The sequence below is a fragment of the Hyperolius riggenbachi genome, chromosome 10 (assembly GCF_040937935.1).
Source record: "Hyperolius riggenbachi isolate aHypRig1 chromosome 10, aHypRig1.pri, whole genome shotgun sequence".
Lineage (NCBI taxonomy): Eukaryota > Metazoa > Chordata > Amphibia > Anura > Hyperoliidae > Hyperolius > Hyperolius riggenbachi.
Genome location: NC_090655.1, coordinates 239,933,780 through 239,959,435, shown reverse-complemented (window position 1 = coordinate 239,959,435; position 25,656 = coordinate 239,933,780). Strand labels below are relative to the sequence as shown.

The following is a 25,656-nucleotide window of genomic DNA, read 5'->3' as shown; positions in this document are numbered from 1 at the left end:
GTGACTCATACACACAGGAGAGCAGAGGGGGGCGTGCAGAGGGTGTGCTTAACTTGTCCCTATCACAGCAGAGGCAGTGCATTCCTCTCTGGGTCTACAAAGCTTGACAAAGAAAAGAATATTAGATATAGTACAGAGACAGTACAATTAGGAAAGGCTGCAGTAATCCAGACCACATTAGAACAGGTATAGGAAGGAACTTATAGGATAGAAGAAATAAGGCTGAAAATGTTGTTACAGAGTCTCTTTAAAGTTCACTTTAATTTCAAATGTTAATATAAAGAAAAACTTATACTAATGATGATGGATAGGACCAGTGTGGTTTGAATTCTAATATTACATCTTTTACACATGAAGTTTTAGTACGGTAGTAGGCTTGGCTAGGGGTGTGGCAGGGGCGTGATTAGAGGTGTGGCAAGGGTGTGTCTTAAAGGAAACCAGAGACATTGCTGTAAAAAGATTTTTTACTTATCCGGGGCTTTCTCCAGTCCCATGAGCACGGCTGCGGCCCACACCGTCCTCCCACATGCCTCCGTTCAGCGGCAGTGCTTCCGGGAAAACTGCCTCAGCAGTGCCAGTCGGGATCTTCTGCATGTGCGTGTGACTGCTGCACATGTGCATGTGCAGCTCAACGGCACACCGTGGGAGAACTGTGAAAGACTCACACATGCTTATAGGGCTGGAGGAAGCCCTGGGTAAGTATTGATTCCTTAGATACAGTGATCTCTGGTTTACTTTAATACTGCTATCTGGAGGCACACACAGCTATCTAATACTGCTATCTGGGGCACACACAGCTATCTAATACTGCTATCTGGGGGGCACACACAGCTACCTACTACTGCTATCTGGGAGTGCACACACCACTACCTATAACCTCTATCTGAAGCCACCCACAGCTACCTACTACTGCTATCTGGGAGTGCACACACCACTACCTATAACCTCTATCTGAAGCCACCCACAGCTACCTAATACTACTATCTGGGGTGCAAACACAGCTGCCTAATACTGCTATCAGGGGGGCAAACACAGCTACCTAACACTGCTATCTGGGAACACACTCAGCTACCCAATAGTGCTATCTGGGAACACACAGCTACCTACTGCTATCTGGAGGACACACACAGTTACCCAATACTGCTATCTGCGAGCACACACAGCTACCTAATACTGCTATCTGAGGGGCACATACAGTTACCGAATATTGCTATAAGGGAGGCACACACAGGTACCGAATACTGCTATCTGAGAGGCACATACAGTTACCTAATATTGCTATAAGGGAGGCACACACAGGTACCTAATACTGCTATCTGAGGGGCACATACAGTTACCTAATATTGCTATAAGGGAGGCACACACAGGTACCTAATACTGCTATCTGGGGGCAGATTCTGCCACCCCTAATATTTTGTTTGTTTTTGTACTGCACATCCCACTGACTGTAATTTAGCATGAAGTTTTCAGTTTATAGTGGGGACGGTGTGAGGAGAGCTGTGATCTCTGCAGCCTCATCCCACACACATACACAGTGGTGCAGTGTGGCAGGAAGGGGAGGAGCCACCGAAAAAAAGTTATAGAGGTAGAGGAGGCTGGAGGAAGTAGAGGGGAGACATTGCTGGTGCTGGCAGCAGAGGAGGTAATGACACAGAACTTTATTTGATATGGTTTATTGTAGATATCATAATACAGGAAGGATTTATATACCTGTAACACATAACACCCCTGTGTCTCCTCCCATCACCAGCTGCTGCTACATATACACTGTACAGAAATCACTGATCCCTTCCCATAATCTCTGCACCACAGGAGCTCACACTCTAATGTCCTGCACTGGGAGACATCTCAGGCACTAGTCTACTTTTGGGGATCCAGCAGGAAACCTCATAGGGAAATTCTGCTAATGTGATTGGGTGGACGTCACGTCGGCACCCTCTCGAGTTGCTAGGTTTCAGATAGGTTATAGTAAACCATGCCCACACTATTTGGCTAATCACAACGCTTTGTGCTGCAGAGGCTGCTGTGTTTGGAGAACTGTTCCTTATGAGGTTTCCTGCTGGGTCCCCTAAAGTAGACTAGTGCCCATCTCAGAGCTAACTCCAACCTGAATTATCGCAAATACTTTCTGTTTTAAGAAAACAAACTTTTGCTCTCCTCACCAAAGTCACACACACTTATTTTATACTTTTGTATGGCTCTGACATATTGTACAGTACTGTAGAGAGATCACTGATCCCTTTTTATTAGTCTCTGCACCACAGGAGCTTACACTGTAATGTCCTGACCACATTCACCTACTTTGATTATTATTAGGACAACCAGGTAGTGGGCAGCACCCAACCATCCAATGCGACGTGCTCAGGTTGGCGTTCCTCTGTCCCCAGGAACAGCAGCAGGAATGCAAAGAGAAGAAAACCGGCATCGTCGTTAGGTTTGTATTAAGCTCTTTTATTTACCCACCCCGGTGTTTTGATTGTTGGGTTTTTTTCAACTATTTTTTTTTTTTTTTATCATGTAGCTAGCCTAGCGCTAGCTACATGATTCCCCCATCCCTGTGCTATTCCTCCCACCCCTCCGATCGCCACCAGCGATCATACCTAACAGGAAATCCTGCCCTGAACGGGATTTCCATGGCGACGATCGGAATGACGTCAGGGGGAGTCCTGATCCAGCCCATAGCAGATCGGCGGTGAGCAGCGGCAATCAATTTAAACACGCAGCTAGCAAAGTGCTAGCTGCGTGTTTTAAAGAAAAAATTGTAAAAAAAACAACCCACCAGGGGCTGAGATATCCAGCCTGGCGGTAATGGACGAGCTGAACTCGTCATTACCGCCAAGGTGGTTAAGGCAGCCTTTCTCAAACTTTTTACCCTGGAGGAACCCTGCAAATAATTTTGCGATCTCAAGGAACCCCTGCAAATAATTTTGGGGTCTCGAGGAACTCCTGCATTTATTTTGCTGGAGGCATGGTCTTTAGAAATAGGTGTGACTGTTTATATCACTACCCCCTAATACAGTGTCTCCTTATTCTAGTGCTTTTTATTAATGTGCTCATTATTCTGACCCCCAGTCTAGTGCTTCTTTTTTACAGTACACACTATTATAATGTGCTCTATTATATGTCACCCACAATGGGGGGAAATGCCAAGGAACTCCTGGAGTACACAAAGAACCCTGGGGTTCCAGGGAACCCTCTTTGAGAAAGCCTGATTTAAAGGGGAACTGAAGAAAGAGGTATATGGAGCCTGCCATGTTTATTTCCTTTTAAGCAATACTAGTTGCCTGGCAGCCCTGCTGACCCTCTGCCTCCAATACTATTAGCCATAGCCCCTGAACAAGCATGCAGCAGATCAGGTGTTTCAGACTTTAAAGTCAGATCTGACAAGACTAGCTGCATGCTTGTTTCTGATGTTATTCAGATACTACTGCAGAGAAACAGACCAGCAGGGCTGCCAGGCAACTGGTATTGATTAAAAGGAAATAAATATGACAGCCTCCGTATACTTCTTACTTCAGTTCCCCTTTAAGGCATAGCAGGATACAGCATAGGGCAAGCAGTGACAACATTTCAGGAGAAGCCCCCTCTCTTTATCAAGTCCACAAGCCCTTTATCAAGTCCACAAGCCCTCTGAGGGCTTTTGGACTTAATGAAGAGAAATGTTGTCACTGCTTGCGCTATGCTGTATCCTCCTATGCCTTAAATAAAACCGCTTAATACAAACTGGAAGACAGTGCTGGGTTTCATCTTTTCATATTATTATTATTTTATATTTCTATAGCTCTGACATATTCCACAGTACTGTACAGAGATCACTGATTATTATTATTATTTATTGTATTTATAAAGCGCCAACATATTACGCAGCGCTGCACAATAGATAAATGGGTTAACATACAGGTAGAACATACGGAAACTCACAACAAAACAAGATCATGCAAATGATTTGATAACAATACAGTGTCATAGGTCAAGATAGAGACTGTTCGAGTCTACAAGAAGGGTGGTTGTGAGTAAGATTGCATAATCAAGATGGATACATTAGGGAGGATGGCCCTGCCAGAGGCTTACAATCTAAAGGGTGGGGTGGAGACAATAGGTGCGTCTTTTGAGAGGGGGTCTAACAGAACATATTATGATACTGGTGTAGGGGGGTATGCGAGCGTGAAGAGGTGAGTCTTGAGAGCTTGTTTGAAGGTATTAAAGGTGGGGGCGAGTCTGACGGCTGGTGGGAGAGAGTTCCAGAGAGTAGGGGCAGCCCTGGTGAAGTCCTGCAATCGTGCGTGTGACTGAGTTATGCGTGGTGCGACTAGGCGCAGGTCATTGGAGGATCGGAGGGGGCGGGCTGGTATGTGCCTGTGGACCAGATCAGAGATGTAGGTCGGGCAGGTCTTGTGCACTGATTTGTAGGCCAAGCACAGGATTTTGAAATTGATCCTAAAGCTGATGGGGAGCCAGTGTAGTGCTTTACAGAGCGGAGTTGTAGAGGCACTGCGGTGAGAAGAATGTATCAGTCTGGCTGCCGCATTCATTACCAATTTAAGTGGGTCAGTACGGTTAGAGGGGAGGCCAGATAAAAGAGAATTGCAGTAGTCTAGGCGGGAGATGACAAGGGCATGGATAAGGAGTTTAGTGGTGTCAAGTGACAGGTAGGAGCGGATCTTGGAGATGTTGCGGAGGTGGAAGTTGCAGGATCTGACAATACCTTGGATGTGGGCTGTAAAGGAAAGTTCAGAGTCCAGAGTAACGCCTAGACAGCGGGCTTGGGAGGTAGGGTGGATAGTAGTATTTTCAATAGTGACGTGCAGATCTGGGAGGGGTGCAGCTGTGCGGGGTGGGAATATTAGAAGCTCAGTCTTGTCCAAATTAAGCTTCAGGTACCTGGCAGCCATCCAGGAGGAAATGGATGTGAGGCAGGCAGAGACTTGCCTTCCCATCAGTCTCTGCACCACTTGAGCTTACATTCTAGTGTCCTCACCACACTCACACACTAGTAATACTTTACAATGCTAATCTCTCCCTTGTAGTCAGTGCCCCTTTTAGTTTTTGTAGTTTTTTTCCCCCTCAATCCTCTTGTCAGATTATCGGATAACAGCACGGGGGGCATCCAGCAGTCTGGGGAGAAGGGCCCCTATGCAATTTACTTGTTCTCCTGAGTTTTCTCCTAGGAGATATTTTCATAACTTGTCATAAAAATGCCTTTTAAACTCCCAGCAAGCAAGAAAACACTTAAAATTATTTTGATAGTTATTTTTCATTAGCTTGTAGGTACTTCTGCAATTGTAAAATACTTAAAGGGTATTTTAAAAAGAGTATGAAAATATTCCCCTAGGAGATAACTCAGGAGAAAAAGTTAAATCCTTATGGGCCAAAGTGTCCTTCTTCCAGTTGCCATTGTAGATGCATGAGCTGGCAGGTCACATAATAGTGGACAGAAGACATGTTGACATTCCTCTGTTTAGCCTGACTGGTGTATATATTTTCATGATTTAATTCTCCATACAAAACAGGCAATGGTATCCAAGCCAAATCACAAAACCTGATGGGTGTTTTATGGAACGGCCTCTGCTTCTTCAGAGGTAAGTCATAATTTCAGCTGTGCTGCACATTGTCAAAGTCACTGAAGTACAGAAAATACTGTAGGTATAAACCTTGATAGATGACAATTTCATAAGTGGTACACTGTAGGAAAATGCAACAACTCGGCACTCAGTATCCTTTCTTTAGGAGGGGCATGCAAACCTGCATTTGCATCGTGCAAAAAGACAATCTTTACCCCAAAACACACCTGTACTGCGGCACACAGCAGAAGTCAAGGGACGTGCAGCCGGTATATGGCACACGGAAACAACTGGTAAAAGTACAGTACATCAAGGCAGACCAGGCGACTGTCACTTTAAGTGCTTTATTCTTTCTTCATGCCACATTGGTACATAAACATCAGACACACATGGGTGTATTCAAACCTGTTCAGATGCTGTTTCTGGGGTGTACAGGGCTCGGGTGACCGGGGGGGGGCACTACAGCCGTTTCACGCCTGACTGGCGCTTGTTCATGTGCTCGTGTCCTTGTCAAAAACAGCACCGCGCAGTTTCCTGTATAGGGTTCAGGAGCCGCGTCTCCTGTCTGATGTTTATGTACCAATGTGGCATGAAGACGGAATCAAGCGCTTAAAGTGACAGTGGCCCGGTCTGCCTTGATGTACTGTACATTCATAAGTGGTGCCTATGTATGTGTCACCAGAATAGGAACCTAGGACTCCTCCTCTGTATCTCCAAGTCAGGGCAAAAAAAGTGTGTGGCTTCTTGATCTATGATTTGTCCACCTATTCTATATTATCGCTCTACAGGGAAAGGCCTTTCCAATAAATCACATGACCACATCACTGAGGATGGAGGACTGGAGTCACATGACTGAGAGGATATTAGACCTCACCCTGGAGATCATCCAACTGGTGACCGGAGAGGTGAGGAGCATTCTGGGAAGGTTATCTCTCGTAATAAGACTTAGCTCAAAGAGTTTTTATGCAAGGAGTTTGTATGTTCTCCCTGTGTGTGTGGGTTTCCTACACTACACGATACATATATAAACATATAAGGAAAAACGGAGCGCTCCGATGGTGCGTTACCACTTTTAATAAATTAACACGCTTAAAATCAATGCACTTACAATGTATGTGCAAGGAATGCACATTTGAGAGGCCAGCAGCGAGTCCCCTCTGCGTCCTGTGCCTGGCCAGGGCTGACAGGGTCCGTGCGGATGGTGGGCAGGTATGGAGGAGGACAAACGCCGACTCACGATCCTCTCGGCAAGCCGTCTGACGTCACTACGCGTTTCGGCGCTTAACCACGCCTTCTTCGGGTCCATATATAAACATATGACTATGGTAGGGCTTAGATTGTGAGCCCCTCTGAGGGACAGTTAGGTGAGAATATACTCTGTACAGGGCTGCGTAAGATGTCAGCTCTATATGAATACTAAGTAATTATAATAGCTCACTAGAGAGGTGAGGAGGATTCTGGGAATATACACAGTAACTATGTTATTGTATATATTTCTATAGAATTATAAAATAGTGAAGGAGACATCTGGTGAGCCACTGACACCCAGCAGCCACCGCCATGGACCATCCCCCATCACAGAGCAGCCACCTCACCCCCTGATATCTAAAAGAAACAATGTAAAGAAGATTGTAGAAGTCATCAACAAGATGATGGAGCTGCTGACAGGAGAGGTGAGCAGTGCTGGGAATTATGGGACCTTATCCAGTAACAGCAAGGCATGTGCTTGTATGGTAACTGTATCATTGTGTGTCAGCTTCCTGTAAGGTGTCAGGGCGTCTCTGTCTATTTCTCCATGTAGGAGTGGCAATACTTGCAAGAACACAAGGAATTCTATAAGGACACCATGATAGAGAATCTGCTTCCACTTGCATCACCGGGTAAGAGGAGACTAACTCCTTGTAAAGGAGAGAGCAGTACGGAGAGTCCACCTAGATTCCTTCCATGTTCTGATATTCACATAGAGGCAGTGTATTCAGTCAGTGTGTGTGTGTTTCTTACAGATGGATCCAGTAACAGAAACCCACCAGAGAGATGTACAGGTCCTCTTTATTCCCAGGATTGTCTACAGGAAGATCCCACCATCCCCCACCATTATCAGGTAGATTTAGCTGAGAAACTGAAACTCTCCAAACCTTGAAAAAATGTTTTTATGTTTTCTTAGATAAATATTGCTTACAACTCTAAATATTATTTTCTTTGACTTTGTTTTTAGGGTAAAGAACGAACGAAATTGAAAGTTTATATTAAAGAGGAAGGAGAGACTTATATGAAGGCTGAACATCAGATTATGGAAGAAGGTGAAATATTGACAATTAAAGAAGAAGAGACGTATGTGAGGAGTGATCAGCAGACTATGGAGGAGGGTGACATGATGAGGACAATTAAAGAAGAGGAATGCTCTCTGGACATCAGCACAGGTAAAGTAATGAACAGAGAATTCTGAAATGATTTACCATCTGATGAGACTGAATAATCAATGTTAAAGAGAACCCGAGGTGTGTTTAAAGAATGTTATCTGCATACAGAGGCTGGATCTGCCTATACAGCCCAGCCTCTGTTGCTATCCCAAACCCCACTAAGGTCCCCTTGCACTCTGCAATCCCTCATAAATCACAGCCATGCTGTGAGGCTGTGTTTACATCTGTAGTGTCAGTCTCAGCTGCTCCCCCGCCTCCTGCATAGCTCCGGTCCCTGCCCCCGTCCCTTCCCTCCAATCAGCAGGGAGGGAAGGGATGCAGGCGGGGACTGGAGTTCTGCAGGAGGCGGGGAGAGCAGCAGACTGACACTATAGAGATAAACACAGCCAGCTCTGACAAGCTGTTTGTCAGCAGCGTGGCTGTGATTTATGAGGGATTGCAGAGTGCAGGGGGACCTTAGGGGGGTTTGGGATAGCAACAGAGGCTGGGCTGTATAGGCAGATCCAGCCTCTGTATGCAGATAATATTCTTCAAACCCACCTCGGGTTCTCTTTAAGGCTCATCTAAACGGTACAATTTTCTGTCAGATCGGATCAACTCCCTTCTCCGTCCACCCCCTCCTCCTCCTTCTTCGTGCTTATCAGCTGAAGAATTTGCAACATACTTTACAGATAAAATTGCAAAAATCCGTAGTGTGTTTTCCATGCAGACATCCAGGGCTGTGGAGTCGGTCCAAAAATCCACCGACTCCGACCCCTCAGTTTAGGATTCCACCGACTTCGACTCCTCGACTCCGACTCCTCTAATTTGCATATTACAATTTTGTTGATTAACAGTATGTAACGTGAAATTCGTCTGTTAATTGCCAACGCTTAGGAATTTTACAAGACAACTGAAGTGAGACGGATATGTAGACTACTATATTTATTCCCTTTAGACTAAAACTAGTCCTTGGTAAGAGTACTTGTAAAAGGTACAGACCGGAACAAAGAACATCTATCAGGCACTAGGCAATGTAACTGTGGGTACATGTAAGAGTGATGTGCAGGTACTCTGCAGGGGAATGAGGAGATTCTTCCTCTATTACACATTCTTCATGCACAATCTGAACCAGGTTTATGGGTGATAGACAACCCCTCTGTGTTCAATGTGCACAACATTCTCAGTGGATTCCCTGCAGCTCTGTGGGGAGTGCATATGTAGAGTATAGTACCACTGTGTAACAAAGTAATCCTGAGACAGATGAAATTAAAGTTTTATACATACCTGGGGCTTCCTCCAGCCCCCTTCAGGCTAATCAGTCCCTCGCTGTCCTCCTCCGCCACCTGGATCTTCTGCTATGAGTCCAGGCACTTGAGCCAGTCTGGTGTAGTGCGCATGCATCACATATGTAGAAAGGACCTTAAAGTGAAAAAATCGGGCTAGAGCTTTTCAATGCAAAAATATCAAAACTTTATTGACACAGACATAAAAAGAGTAAAAAATTCTCTGTTAGAGGTTCCTTGTGGATATATCCAAAACAGAATTTACAGTGCAGACATCGGCTTAATTATAGACTTAATGCAAATTTTGAAAAGGCAACGACACGCTCGTTTCGGGAACAGAAGGCCCTTCATCAGGCCAAGTTGCAGAAAGCACTGTCTACAAAGAAAGCACATAAATAGATATATATTAATAACATTGATAAAATACATAAAATGTATATCCAGCACCTCACAGAGAAATGACCCGAGGGTGAAAGTGATGACGCCGTGTGAACACCAGGTCTCATATCGACAGACCCCCACACTTGTCAATGAAGAGGAAAAAAGTGTCGATGTCAAACAAAGCAGCATTGAGAGTAGCAGAAGGCATATCATCACAATCTTAGGGACTAGTAAATATCAGTCCACTACATATGCCATAACATAAAGGGAGAGCTTAGGAATATCAATTTGTGACAAACCCAGAGGTCTATAAATATCGACCTTATCACTAAAAGAAAATAGCACATAGAAGAGAAAAAGGGAAGACAATAAGAAAAAGCATTTCCGCATACCTGCCAATGCTGTGGATATTGCACATTTAGGACACCAAGGAAGCAAAAAGCATCTGAACCAACCAGATGTAGATTACACCTTTAATAGACATGGCAGCAATAAGTACAAGTGGTCAAACAAAGGTAACTATTAGGGCAAGACACTCTATAGAAACAACCAATGTAGTTCCCAAGGGCTACTATTAAGGTTACCAGAATCACAGTCCTAAAATGTATATCGTCAGGAGCCAGTCATAGTACCTAAGGTAAAAACTACAAAGGAACAAGCGAACAATGGCCCTACTGAACAAAAAATAACTCAGTGATATAAATAGGACAAGTTAGGACCAACTTGTAAACAGAAAGCATTGCAAAGCTCCAAAGTCAATGCTATAATTGCTATAATGCTATAGTTTATAAACAATGTGGTCCATAGTAATAGTGCCTGTAAAGGGAAACGAAATAGCATACAGCATACTTACGATCCCAGTGGCTGACAAACGACTGATGTGGCAAGCTGCAAAGGTGGGAGTGCACAATGTAATGGCGGCGACCAGCTTAAATACCATCCCCGGCGTCTATAGAGACGCTCTGCGCATGTCAGTAGGCGGGGAGAAGAATGGACAAACAGCTGCGCCCAGCGAGGTCACGTAACCAAGCTGGAGCGCAAACAGGAAGTGGCCGGAAGTGATGTAGGCGGCGTTAGTAAGGAATAGGACTAGAAGGACGGATTCCGTAAGACACGCCCAACATCCCCTATACGTCACGCTTCAGCGTGAACACTGAAGCGCCCAGCGTGTAATGTGAGGGACGGCCCCACCTAAACTTAGAGTAGGGAAACAGTGTGGTGCGCATCACAATGCCATGTGACACGCTGGAGCGCAAACACAGGAGCGCCCAGCGCGTCACCTGCACCACAACCACGCATGCCTAAACGTCCACAAACATATGTATACAGAATAAGATGGGCAACCTGCCCCAGTCAAATATATAACCAAGCCACCAATGAAGGCACACTCCACACAAAAGAGAAAGCTGTATACAGTACAAAGTGCATAGAATGGCTGCGGCAAATCAATGCAGCAGATCCCTGCATGGCTACACCATCCCAGTATATGCACTAAACATACCATAACATGGCCTAACCTGACAGAAGGCGACAGATAAAGCAAACCCCCACTATGCAACAAACCACACAGTAACATTAAAAGGGCACAATGCATTCCATTGGAACTATACTTTACTCTGATGTCCCAATACGTGCAGCAGTCACACAGGATCGACAGAGGATGCAGAAAATGCCAATTGCAGTAAGAATCTGTAAGGAAAACAAGAAAAAAGAAAAGAAAAAGAGAATAATGATAAATCTTCCATATAGATTGATTTATAATAAACCAGCAATATAAATATCATTGGGGCCTGTATTCCGCATTCATACCCCAAGGAGTCAAAGTTTGAAGTGTCTTAATCCAGCGAGCCTCCCTATGTAGTAAACTCGCTTCTCTGTCGCCGCCTCTTCTTAAAGGGGCGACGACTTCCAACACAAAGAAACGAAGCTGATTAGCTGCGTGTCCCATTTGTACAAAATGACTAGCAACCGGTGAATCAATCTCCGAAACTGCTTGATGTCTACGGTAAGCCACATTGATTTTCGATCTATGTTCTATAATTCTCTCTTTGACAGGTCTTGTTGTTTCACCTATGTATAATTTGCCACAAGGGCACTTAATAGCATAGACGACAAATGAAGTCTCACATGTGGCATAATGTAGAAATTTATTCTGATGACCTCGCATCGGATGATTGAAGTACCTTCCCTTAAAAACCAATTGGCAGCAGGAACAACCTAGGCAGGGAAAAGTTCCTCTTCTAGTAGGGGCCAGAGTTGTTTGTAAATTGGTCCTTCCTGAGCCCAAATCGGCCTTGACGAAATGGTCCCTAATGGATTGGGCCCGCTTATACGCAATCATAGGGGGTGATCTAAAGGATGGAATCTCAGAGCTCCTTGATTTCAGAATAGACCAGTGTCTCTTAACAATGGAGGAGACCCGTGACGAGATGGTATTGAATGAAGTGGACAGGATCAAGCGGTCACTGTTGCCCCTCGGTTTGGCCCCTTGTGTACGCAACAGATCAGATCTCTCACAAGTGTATGTGAATTTGTATACAAAGCCAACTGACCGTAATACACTATTAGACTTTAGGAGTTTTCATCCTAAAAGTCTGCGCGAGTCGTTACCTAAATCTCAGTTTATGCGCGTTCGACGCATTGTTAGTGATGAAACCAAGAGTGCACAGCGGATGTCAAGTATGGCTAACAAGTTTATAGAGAGACATTACCCCAGAAATCTGGTGGAACGCACCAAAAGACAGATTCTCACTTGTGAGAGATCTGATCTGTTGCGTACACAAGGGGCCAAACCGAGGGGCAACAGTGACCGCTTGATCCTGTCCACTTCATTCAATACCATCTCGTCACGGGTCTCCTCCATTGTTAAGAGACACTGGTCTATTCTGAAATCAAGGAGCTCTAAGATTCCATCCTTTAGATCACCCCCTATGATTGCGTATAAGCGGGCCCAATCCATTAGGGGCCATTTGGTCAAGGCCGATTTGGGCTCAGGAAGGACCAATTTACAAACAACTCTGGCCCCTACTAGAAGAGGAACTTTTCCCTGCCTAGGTTGTTCCTGCTGCCAATTGGTTTTTAAGGGAAGGTACTTCAATCATCCGATGCGAGGTCATTAGATTAAATTTCTACATTATGCCACATGTGAGACTTCATTTGTCGTCTATGCTATTAAGTGCCCTTGTGGCAAATTATACATAGGTGAAACAACAAGACCTGTCAAAGAGAGAATTATAGAACATAGATCGAAAATCAATGTGGCTTACCGTAGACATCAAGCAGTTTCGGAGATTGATTCACCGGTTGCTAGTCATTTTGTACAAATGGGACACGCAGCTAATCAGCTTCGTTTCTTTGTGTTGGAAGTCGTCGCCCCTTTAAGAAGAGGCGGCGACAGAGAAGCGAGTTTACTACATAGGGAGGCTCGCTGGATTAAGACACTTCAAACTTTGACTCCTTGGGGTATGAATGCGGAATACAGGCCCCAATGATATTTATATTGCTGGTTTATTATAAATCAATCTATATGGAAGGTTTATCATTATTCTCTTTTTCTTTTCTTTTTTCTTGTTTTCCTTACAGATTCTTACTGCAATTGGCATTTTCTGCATCCTCTGTCGATCCTGTGTGACTGCTGCACGTATTGGGACATCAGAGTAAAGTATAGTTCCAATGGAATGCATTGTGCCCTTTTAATGTTACTGTGTGGTTTGTTGCATAGTGGGGGTTTGCTTTATCTGTCGCCTTCTGTCAGGTTAGGCCATGTTATGGTATGTTTAGTGCATATACTGGGATGGTGTAGCCATGCAGGGATCTGCTGCATTGATTTGCCGCAGCCATTCTATGCACTTTGTACTGTATACAGCTTTCTCTTTTGTGTGGAGTGTGCCTTCATTGGTGGCTTGGTTATATATTTGACTGGGGCAGGTTGCCCATCTTATTCTGTATACATATGTTTGTGGACGTTTAGGCATGCGTGGTTGTGGTGCAGGTGACGCTCTGGGCGCTCCTGTGTTTGCGCTCCAGCGTGTCACATGGCATTGTGATGCGCACCACACTGTTTCCCTACTCTAAGTTTAGGTGGGGCCGTCCCTCACATTACACGCTGGGCGCTTCCGTGTTCACGCTGAAGCGTGACGTATAGGGGATGTTGGGCGTGTCTTACGGAATCCGTCCTTCTAGTCCTATTCCTTACTAACGCCGCCTACATCACTTCCGGCCACTTCCTGTTTGCGCTCCAGCTTGGTTACGTGACCTCGCTGGGCGCAGCTGTTTGTCCATTCTTCTCCCCGCCTACTGACATGCGCAGAGCGTCTCTATAGACGCCGGGGATGGTATTTAAGCTGGTCGCCGCCATTACATTGTGCACTCCCACCTTTGCAGCTTGCCACATCAGTCGTTTGTCAGCCACTGGGATCGTAAGTATGCTGTATGCTATTTCGTTTCCCTTTACAGGCACTATTACTATGGACCACATTGTTTATAAACTATAGCATTATAGCAATTATAGCATTGACTTTGGAGCTTTGCAATGCTTTCTGTTTACAAGTTGGTCCTAACTTGTCCTATTTATATCACTGAGTTATTTTTTGTTCAGTAGGGCCATTGTTCGCTTGTTCCTTTGTAGTTTTTACCTTAGGTACTATGACTGGCTCCTGACGATATACATTTTAGGACTGTGATTCTGGTAACCTTATTAATAGTAGCCCTTGGGAACTACATTGGTTGTTTCTATAGAGTGTCTTGCCTTAATGGTTACCTTTGTTTGACCACTCGTACTTATTGCTGCCATGTCTATTAAAGGTGTAATCTACATCTGGTTGGTTCAGATGCTTTTTGCTTCCTTGGTGTCCTAAATGTGCAATATCCACAGCATTGGCAGGTATGCGGAAATGCTTTTTCTTATTGTCTTCCCTTTTTCTCTTCTATGTGCTATTTTCTTTTAGTGATAAGGTCGATATTTATAGACCTCTGGGTTTGTCACAAATTGATATTCCTAAGCTCTCCCTTTATGTTATGGCATATGTAGTGGACTGATATTTACTAGTCCCTAAGGTTGTGATGATATGCCTTCTGCTACTCTCAATGCTGCTTTGTTTGACATCGACACTTTTTTCCTCTTCATTGACAAGTGTGGGGGTCTGTCGATATGAGACCTGGTGTTCACACGGCGTCATCACTTTCACCCTCGGGTCATTTCTCTGTGAGGTGCTGGATATACATTTTATGTATTTTATCAATGTTATTAATATATATCTATTTATGTGCTTTCTTTGTAGACAGTGCTTTCTGCAACTTGGCCTGATGAAGGGCCTTCTGTGCCCAAAACGAGCGTGTCGTTGCCTTTTCAAAATTTGCATTAAGTCTATAATTAAGCCGATGTCTGCACTGTATATTCTGTTTTGGATATATCCACAAGGAACCTCTAACAGAGAATTTTTTACTCTTTTTATGTCTGTGTCAATAAAGTTTTGATATTTTTGCATTGAAAAGCTCTAGCCCGATTTTTTCACTTTAAGGTCCTTTCTACATATGTGAAGCTCCAATAGGGGAAAGTGGATTACCCCAAAAAGGGATCATAAGGTTTTTTCTTTTTCCCTTTGTGTAAAAAGACTATACTCCCAATTATATATTGCAAGTAGTGCGCATGCACACACTCCGCCGCCGGGAGCATACTACACCTGCGCAGCACTTTTGTGCAGGTGCAGAACGCTCCTGGCTGTGGAAGCGGCATGCGGCCGGACTGCGCTGACTGGCTGAATTACCTGGACTCATAGCAGAAGATTTAGTTGGTGGAGGAGGACAGCGAGGGACCGAATGGCCTGAAGGGGGCTGGAGGAAGCCCCAGGTATGTATAAAGCTTTTCTTTTAATTCGCCTCAGGCACCCTTTAATTCATAGTCACCAAACCAAATTTTAACAACATATCAATTTATTTGATTTCATGAGCAAAGAGAGTGCATACATTTGCATAAACCAGCATCAATGCAGAATTATTTCCATCTCATTGACCATCTCTATTAGTGACACGGCTACACATCAGGCTTTATACTTACAGCATAGATTTTATTTCGTATATATAAGAGATTCCTGTGTACACAACATATATACAGTCACAATCAGATGTGTATAGCTGACTTTAAAAATATGGGGACTGCTTTATTGAAGCAGCACAAGTAACTAATTTTGATTGGTTTATTTCATTTTTGTGGACTGAACAGCTATTACTATATATATATACTGTATATATACATTATTTTTAATGACTATTATCTGAGAAATAGAACATTTTATCATATTTTCTATTTTAATTACAGTTACAAATTCATTAGGAGTCAGAGTCGGTGCATTTTTCCCCGACTCCGACTCCAGGCACCCAAAATTGCTCCGACTCCATGACTCCGACTCCACAGCCCTGCAGACATCAAACTTCATCTCCACTCCTCTTGTTGACTGCTCTCTTTCCAATTTATCTCCACTCTCCGAACATTCTCTCTCTTCTCTTATCTCCAAATCCCATCTAACTACCTGTTCTTTGGATCCTATCCCATCACATCTCATTCCACAGCTATCCACATCCCTCATCCCTGCCATAATATCGCTGTTTAACCTATCCCTCTCCACTGGAATTTTTCCATCCTCATTCAAGAAGATGGTTGTAACACCACTACTTAAAAAAACATCTCTATAGGGGGCGGAGCGTGCCATGGAAGTGTGAGGACGTGTGGTTCCAGAGCTCCCGGCCACATACAGAGATTTAGCCGGTTTAGCCCTCTATAATCACCCAGCTGAAGCCCGACAGGGTATGGCAAGTAAGCCCAGAAGACAGAGCAGACGACGGCAGACTCAAAAGACCTCTAAAGGACCTTTAGATAGCTTTTTTTCCCAACGGGTCACCCGGAGCAGCACACCTAAAATGGCGGACACCACGGCCTCGGGCCTCTCCCCAGCTAGCTCCCCAGGAGCCTCCGATAGAACAACAGCGTTGGAGGAGATGTGGGCATTTCTGCGGGGCATGCCAACCAAAGAAGATTTGATCCGCCAGACTGAGCAAATAGTGCGGTCCACTAGGGAGGAGATTGCCGCCATAAGGTCAGATATCGCAGCGACGTCACAACGGGTTACGGGACTCGAGGACATGGTGAAGGTACTACAGGCTGATGTTGCCTCGCTGAAGGAATCCCGGGACAAGCAAACCCTCTTGCAGAGCCACACACGTGCCCAGCTGGAAGATCTGCAGAACCGGAGCCGCCGCAACAACGTGAGAGTGCGCGGCCTCCCGGAGGCCACGAGGCAAGAAGATCTTGGGCCCTCTCTGCAAGCTATTTTTAACGGCTTGCTAAACAGACCAGTCGACACTCCTATAAAGATGGACAGAGCCCATCGCGCATTACGCCCAACACCTCGCAATGCAGAACCTCCTCGCGATGTGATATGCCGCATTCATGACTTCCCTATCAAAGACGCAATCATGAAAGCGGCACGCTCTGCTGGCTCATATGACTTTGATGGCGCTATCATCACTTTTTATCAGGACCTAGCGCCTTCCACCTTGGTGCAACGACGAGCTCTGAAGCCGATACTGACTGCCCTGCAACAAGCTGGGGCCACCTACCGCTGGGGTTTCCCCTTCTATCTTTATGCAACCCTGAACGAGACCTCCTTCACACTACGGCACCCTAGAGACCTACCAGAGTTCTTCTCAACCTTGAATATCGCACAGGTCACCGTACCTGAGTGGGACCCGGATTCCCTAACTATGCCTAAACCATCACGCGTAAGACGACAAAGAGACGCCGCCTCAGACTCTAACATGTGAGTGTAATGGGAAACTCTTTCTTCCTCCTCATGGGACCGTCTACTGGTAAGACCCATAGACCACTTTGCCCACCCGAGCTAATATTGGAAGCTTGGACCTCCTTCGGTGCTCTCTTTCCTCTCGCCCCCACGCCCTGCAATACTCTTTGCCACAGTGCACTGCCTCCTCCTCGGACACAGACGCTACCTCACAAAACTTTATTTCCTGTACACTAGAAGCGTCCTCCCCGTATTAACAATGGTTGTGTTATGCTCACGTACGGGACACTACTGTCACATACCTTGGCACTTCGCCGGATATAGGTACGCTTAGCCTTTTGCCGCGGGCGTGGATCTTTGTCCTCCCTTTCCCTCCCCTCACTTCCCACATAGCACGAGACTTACTATCTATAGTTATACATGATATGTCACTTCATTGCAACAAAGGTTTTATTCTATGTTTATATACATCTGTGATCAGGATAAGTATGATCGGCATACCCATTGCCTAGGTCTGAAAAGGTATGTACCTGCATAACAACTGCACCGTCATAGATGAATCAATAACCTTTGTATGATGCCTCACTTAAATGTGACATGGAGGATCTTGTGTGTGTGGGGGGGGGGGGGGGGGGAGGGGGAGGTTGGTGGGGGGGGGGGGGGTTGAGTTGGATCTTATGTCGAGACGAGGGTGGGCGGGGGTGCAATGAGGTACTAGCAACTATACGAGGTCGTCCTATCCCAATAGGGTTATTCTTTTGTAAATTTCATAAGACAAAGTTTTTTCTCAGCTGTTGTATCTATTTTCAGTTCTCCATACCTGTCCTATACTAAGGGATACCAAATATGCGCTCCTTATTATCTTATGGCCGGGGGCAATGGACTCCATCCGTGATGGTGGTACATTTCCCCCTCCTTTTCTCTCTGGCCAGAACGTTAATTTTCCTCTCTTCAATTACGAACGAGGGGACTGGCCTAACGAGAGTGTTATGCTGTGTGGAGCTTGAGCTTTACACGGCATGTACCTGGGGATTTTTTCCCCACCTCTTTATACTTGTTACTTTCCTTGTTGTCTACTTTCCTGTCTCTCTCCTCTCTTTTTCTAAACGATCTGGTTCGGCGTCAGGGACCCTGGTGGGGCATATATGCCCAACAATAACACAATCTAATGGCATTACTTAAAATACAGACGCTTAACGTCAGGGGATTAAACATTCCCGAACAGAGATCTGCGCTACTTGCGGAGCTCCGCAGGACCAAAACACATGTGGCCTTCCTCCAGGAGACGCATTTACGTGGTGAGGAACATCCTAGAATAGACAACAAATATTTCCCTAATGCCTTCCTGAGCAATTCCCCTGACTCCAAATCAAAAGGAGTAGCAATACTACTATCTAAAGATGTCCCCATTTCCCAGATTCAAATATGTAAAGATCAAGAGGGCAGGTTTATTATAATAAAGGGTCGAATTAATAACCAAATGTATACTTTTGGGTCATATTACGCTCCAAACTCAGGGCAACAAACCTTTCTGGAACACTTCCTACAGGAGCTGGACGCGTTTGCTGAAGGAAGCCTGGTTATTGGAGGCGATCTAAACGTTCCCTTGGACCCGGCCCTTGACACTTCCTCAGGTAAAACAGCCTTACCGTATAGGCTAATTTATAAATGCAAAAATGCTTTACGATCTAGGCAACTAGTGGACACTTGGCGTATTTTAAATCCTTCAGTTAAGGACTATACCTTTTTCTCCACCCCTCACGGGATCTACTCCCGCATCGATCATATTTTTGTCTCTCATAACCTCTTGTCACTGACATCGCTAGCTCAGATCGATACATGCCCATTTTCGGATCACTCATTTGTATCTGTCTCAATTGCCATCCTTGAAGGGAGACGAGGCCCATTTTCCTGGCGGCTCAATACCTCTCTTCTTAAGAACAGAGATATAGCAGACAGGGTAGAGACTGCCATTACTGATTATTTTAAAGCTAATGATGTAGAGGGTATGTCCCCTATGACACTGTGGGCTGCGCACAAATGTGTGATCCGGGGAGTTTTAATCCAGGAGGGGAGTAGGCTAAAAAAGGAAAAAACAGAGGAGATTAATAGGGCACTTGGGGAAATCCACAGATTGGAAACGCTCCATAAGCGCTCTATGTCAGGTACTGATCTAGAAGCTCTGACTGCTGAGCGTGAAAAGTTAAAGTCCCTGCTATATTTTAAAGCCAGATACGCTGCATCCAGATGTAAGCGCCATTATTATGAATTCGGCAACAAATGCAGCCGTCTCTTGGCTAGAGCCCTTAGGATCCAACAAAATGCAAACTATATTCCTCATATAAATGACTCTATGTCCAAAAAACACCACAGAACATCCTCAATAGCCCGTGTGTTCCGGGAATTTTACAAGTCTTTATACAACCTACCAAATCAGAAACCGAGCCGTTCAGGCACACCCACCGTAGAAAGAATACAAGACTACATTAAGCAGTCAGGCCTACCTAGGGTACCGGAGGGGTCGCTAGAGGAATTAGGTGAACCAATCTCCTTCTCTGAGCTTAAACTCGCCATCTCACAAACTCCATCGGGCAAGGCCCCAGGCCCAGATGGCTTCACGCTGGAGTATTACAAGCATTATCTTTCTTTATTACACCCCTTCCTTCTTAAGGCCCTCAACTCCACAGCCGACCCTGATACACCGACTTCCTTCCCTACAGATATGCTACTATCGCATATTACTGTGATCCACAAGACAGGTAAAGACCCTTCTCTTTGTTCAAACTATAGGCCCATCTCCCTACTTAACATTGACCTGAAACTCTATGCCAAGATTTTAGCAAATCGCCTCTCCCCTTTGATGTCTAGTATAATTCACCTTGATCAGGTTGGCTTCATTCCCACCCGTGAAGCTAGGGATAACACCCTTAGAACCCTGTTGGCAGTACATTGGGCACGGTCGAAGGCCTCGCCCATGATGCTCTTATCCACTGATGCGGAGAAGGCCTTCGACCGTGTCCGATGGGATTTTGTTAATAGTACCTTACAGCACATCGGCCTTCCTAGAAATATAATAGATCACATTATGGCCCTTTATAAGTCCCCCTCCGCTAGGATCAAAATAAATGGAGAACTATCCGAATCATTTCCTATTTATAATGGCACCCGACAGGGATGCCCCCTTTCTCCCTTTATTTTTGCCCTATCCCTGGAACCCCTACTCCGTAATATTAGAGCAAACCCGGACATCAGTGGACTTAGGTTCCCGACAGTTGAACACAAAACCGCCGCGTATGCGGATGATCTCTTATTCTATATAACTAACCCACACATCTCCCTTCCTAACCTTATGTTGGAATTTTCCAAATACAGTGACCTATCTAACTTTAAAATAAACTATAGCAAATGTGAGGCGTTAAATGTCGGCCTCTCCTCCACCCTAAAGTCTCAATTAGAGTCCAACTTCCCTTTCACCTGGTCCCCTCGAGCATTAACATACTTAGGCACTAAAATACCCAATAACCTTACAGAAGTCTTTGCCCTTAACTATGTCCCGTTGCTCTCTAAGATTAGGACTGACTTGAAAAGATGGGATGTAGCAAAATTCTCGTGGTTTGGTAGAGTGAATATTATCAAAATGAATGTGTTACCACGATTCCTCTACATTTTTCAGGCCCTTCCGGTACTGGCACCTGCATCATATTTTAAAGAACTCAGGGTACTGCTTCAGAAATTCATATGGAAAAATAGACCTCCTAGACTTAAATATGCTTTAACGATCCTACCTAAAACTCAGGGAGGTATGTCAATCCCCGACCTCTCACTATACTATGGGGCCTCGTCACTCATACGGATTGTTGACTGGCATCGACATGGTGCCCTCAAGCAATGGGTGGGAATGGAGAGTGACTTAGTTTCGCCCCATTTACCACACTTACCATGGTCCAATAGGACAGTGTCTCCTATAGTCAAAGCCTCCCCGTTGACTGAGTGCACCCTCAAGATTTTAGGCCAACTTAATAGATCAAATACCCTCTTTACTCTGCCATCACCTTTGACTCCCCTACTAGATAACCCTGATTTCGCACCAGGGCTATGTAAAAATGCTTATAAACAATGGAGAATTCCCGGCCCCATTAGAGCCTGCCAACTACTTGAAAATAATAACTGGGCGACTCTGTCGGCTCTCAGGACCCGTCTGAAATCGCCCACACTGGACGTTTGGTCCCACTCTCAGTTCATACACTTTCTCTCGGGCCTTGGGAGGGCTGAGGCGTTCTCCAGAGCTCTCTCCCCCTTTGAGAAACTGTGTAGTGGGGATGGGCATGTCCAACGAGGTATCTCCCAAATATACTCACTGCTTCTTTCGGATGCTGGGCTATCAACCTCATTACGCTCTAAATGGGAATCCTCCCTTGACAGAACTTTTTCAGATCCTCAATGGCAAAAGATTCTCATACTATCCCAGAAATCATCTATATCAGCGCGTATACAGGAATCCGGTTACAAAATGTTGACACACTGGTACCATACCCCAGATAGAATACACAAGATGTTCCCTAACTCTAGCCCTCTGTGCTGGCGATGTACGGCTCACAAGGGTACCTTGCTTCATATTTTCTGGAGCTGCCCAACTATAGTGCCTTTCTGGAACGCCGTCAAATCTATCATCACTAAAATCACAGATGTAGAACCCTCGGATGACCCTTCATATTACCTATTGCACAATACCCCGAGGAGACTGGGCAAATATAAGAAATCATTGTCAAAACACCTCATTAATGCGGCCAGACTTGTTATTGCACGCCACTGGAAGTCAAATCAGGCACCCCTTATCGCAGAATGGTTAGGAGAGATTCAGTCTATTAAATATATGGAGGATCTTACACATTCCATCCAAGATCGTCTAGAACAATTTAACCGCACATGGTCACCTTGGTGGGAATTCGAGGAAACGGATACCTACAAAAACTTAATATCCCCCGGAGTAGGCTATTAGCCCCTAAGTTCCCTGTCGTTGAAGCAGCGTCACTTACACCCTGCGACATGTTATGTTTTTTAGAGAATCTTTTTCAGTAGACCCATCAGATGACCCCGAGACGTCCGATCCGGATCGTACCTTTACTTTTCCTCCTTACTTTCTCTCTTTCTATTTTCTTTGTTTCATCTTACCTTTTCCTTTCCTGTCTTTTCTCTTCTTCTCTTATATCACTATTGCACACTTACCTCTTCATACATTTGATTAAACACTGATAGATATGGCTATGTCTCCGTCTATCTCTGAGTCTCTTAGATACTTGCAGTAGGGGATGAGCTCGCTGGGTGTATGATCCCTCTGGGCCCCGGCGCCCTCACCCCCTCATTCTGGATAGCTCTGTTACATAAAGTAGAGTCTCGCATCATTTACACATAGGGGCAGATATGTGTATCCTCTCATTCACCGGGGACAGTATTCAATTATTTCCTTAATCAGACTTAGTATCAGTGCACAAGCATACTCTCGCTCTGTTATGAATTTGTCTTAAAAGGAGCCGCTGCTTGGCTCCTATGTTTATGTATAATATACAATTTAATATGTATGTAACATTGCGCCATTTGGAATGGCATTACTTTCTTTCATGTACTGTTATTTCCTTGAAAACTTCAAAATAAAGAATCTTTAAAAAAAAAACCATCTCTATACCCCACCGAACTTGATAACTACCGCCCAGTGTCACTTCTCCCATTTGCATCTAAATTACTTGGAACGCTACATTCATGCTGAACTAAGTCAGTATTTATCTGCAAATTCCTTGCTTGATCAGTTCCAGTCTGGCCTCCGGCCAAACCACTCCACAGAAACAGCCCTCACCAAAGTAGCTAATGATCTCCTCACAGCTAAATCCTAAGGCTATTATTCCATACTCATCCTTCTAGATCTGTCATCAGCATTCGACACTGTCTACTCCTACAGATCCTTTCATCTATAGGAATAAAGGACCTCGTTGTCTCCTGGATATCTTCCTACCTCTCTGGAAGGTCTTTTACTGTTTCTTATTCAGATCAGGCCTCCTTCCCTGTCCACCTCTTTGCCTGATATTACAATAAATGTTAACAACAAGTCTATAACTTCAGTTCCCAAAGCACGGTGCTTAGGGGTAATATTTGATTCTTCTCTCTCATGTATTCCTCACATTGACTCCCTAACCAGCTCCTGTCATCTCCAACTCAAAAACATAGCTCGTATCCAACCTTTTCTCTCTCATGACACAACCAAAATGTTAGTACATGCTCTTCTTATATCTTGATTGGACTATTGCAATATATTGCTTGGTGGACTTCCAACTAACCGACTAGCACCGCTCAAATCTGTACTGAACTCTGCTGCTCGACTTATTCATCTCTCCTCTCGCTCTTCCTCTGCTGATCCTCTCTGTCAAGATCTTCACTGGCTACCAATTAATGAGAGGATTCAGTTCAAACTCTTAACCCTAACCTACAAAGCTCTCCACAATCTCTCTCCTCTGTACATCTCCTCACTAGTCTCCAGATACCAACCCAACCGCAATCTCAGATCTGCACATGAGCTTCTTTTATCCTCTTCTACAATTACCTCTTCACATTCACGTGTACAAGACTTCTCACGTGCCTCACCCCTCCTCTGGAATGCCCTTCCACAGCACATCCGCCACTCTCCCACCTTTGAAATCTTTAAACGTTCCCTCAAAACCCACCTTTTCCGACTAGCATATTCTCTAGCTTAGGCCATGCACCCATAAATAACCCATAAATAACCTAATTACGCACTGCCTGTACATATACTGTATACTTCCCCCACCTCTTGTTTCCACCCCATTCCTTTAGACTGTAAGCTCCCAAGGGCAGGGCTCTCACCCTTTTGTGTCATGGGATGTTATTAATTTAATTGCTTGCACACTGTTAGACATTTATACATTTTAGTCATCATGTTAAATTTCCTATTGTATTCAGCAGTTCTGTATTTTGTATTAGTGTTCATATTTGATGTATATCATTGTCTGTATCATTATGTATCCCTTGTTTGTTTTCTTACATTGTACAGCGCCACGGAATATGTTGGCGCTTTATAAATAAATAATAAAAATAATTAGATAATTTCCAACCAGTCCAATCTGATTGCGTTAGATTTTGCAATGGATTTTGAGTACTTATCAAAGAAAAATCTATCGCAAAATTGATCTGAAGCAATTTGGACGGCTACACACGATGCAATTTCTTATTAGATCTATCTAATAGATCCATCTATCTGATGTAAAATTGTACCTTGTAGATGAGGCTTAAGAGGCTTAGAGGAGAAAGGATTAAGGTTAGCTGTACTTGGATGAAGTGAAGGAGCATCAATAAATGATAGTAAATTGTTAGATCATAAAGAGGTAGATATTGTATCGTGCACAGGACAGCCACGTTATCTCACTGGGGGAGTGCAATTGCCAAGACAGCAGTCAAATTTCAAAAAGCAGAAGAAGGGGCCTTGCACATCCCTTATAAAACTTCACTTTTAATTGTATCAGATAAAAAAGACATACTTTACATATCCAGTATATTCAAAAAAGAGAGGTACAGGCAGGTAGGGAGGTCGACAGCCGTTTCGCGCCAGTTAAATGCTGTGGCGCATCATCAGGACAACCCCCCTTGTGTAGAATCTCCCCTTATATAGGCACTTACCCCTGAGCATGTGGAGCAGCTGTCCGCAATTGTCCAAAGTCGCGTCCGCCTATGGAGCGCACGCTGTAACCAAAGACAGGCGCCATACCCAGGTGCTTCCGCCCAGTGAGACGCACGGCCCGTACGCGTCACTTCCGGCAAGCTTCTCATAGCCATACCATGGTATTTCCGCCTGGTGGTACGCATACTCCATACGCGTCACTTCCGGCGGGTTCGTCATGATATATGACGTCAAACTAACGCGACCATCATGGCGCATCAGCCCGAAAACCGCGTGAACTACCAAAAATATCCACCAGAGGGCAAAAAAATAATATTACTGGCTGGGAGTTAAACAACATGACCTCTGCTGCCATCAAGTGGCCAAATATTTAAAGGCTACAAATTTATATATAAACATTTCATAGGCAGATGGACAACTCCTACACGACTGCTCCACATACATGCCACATAATCACATAAGATCGTAAACAAATCAATTAAACCATCCATAATGATCAATTAATTAAGTGCCTTTTTGTGTTCAGCTATAGTCCATCCCCATAGGGGA

At 44.6% G+C, this 25,656-nt stretch overlaps 1 protein-coding gene across 1 annotated transcript in view; it reads left to right on the top strand.

Annotated features, from left to right (window-relative positions):
- The first annotated feature begins 1,596 nt into the window (after positions 1 to 1,596).
- Positions 1,597 to 25,656, top strand: part of LOC137535013 (zinc finger protein 260-like) — a 50,778-nt gene continuing 26,718 nt past the window's right edge. The window contains exons 1-6 of the mRNA XM_068256775.1: positions 1,597 to 1,642; positions 6,350 to 6,466; positions 7,064 to 7,234; positions 7,363 to 7,441; positions 7,565 to 7,662; positions 7,777 to 7,981. Coding sequence (XP_068112876.1) covers positions 6,374 to 6,466; positions 7,064 to 7,234; positions 7,363 to 7,441; positions 7,565 to 7,662; positions 7,777 to 7,981 — 646 coding nt within the window. The 5' untranslated portion in view covers positions 1,597 to 1,642; positions 6,350 to 6,373. The remainder of the gene's footprint in view (positions 1,643 to 6,349; positions 6,467 to 7,063; positions 7,235 to 7,362; positions 7,442 to 7,564; positions 7,663 to 7,776; positions 7,982 to 25,656) is intronic.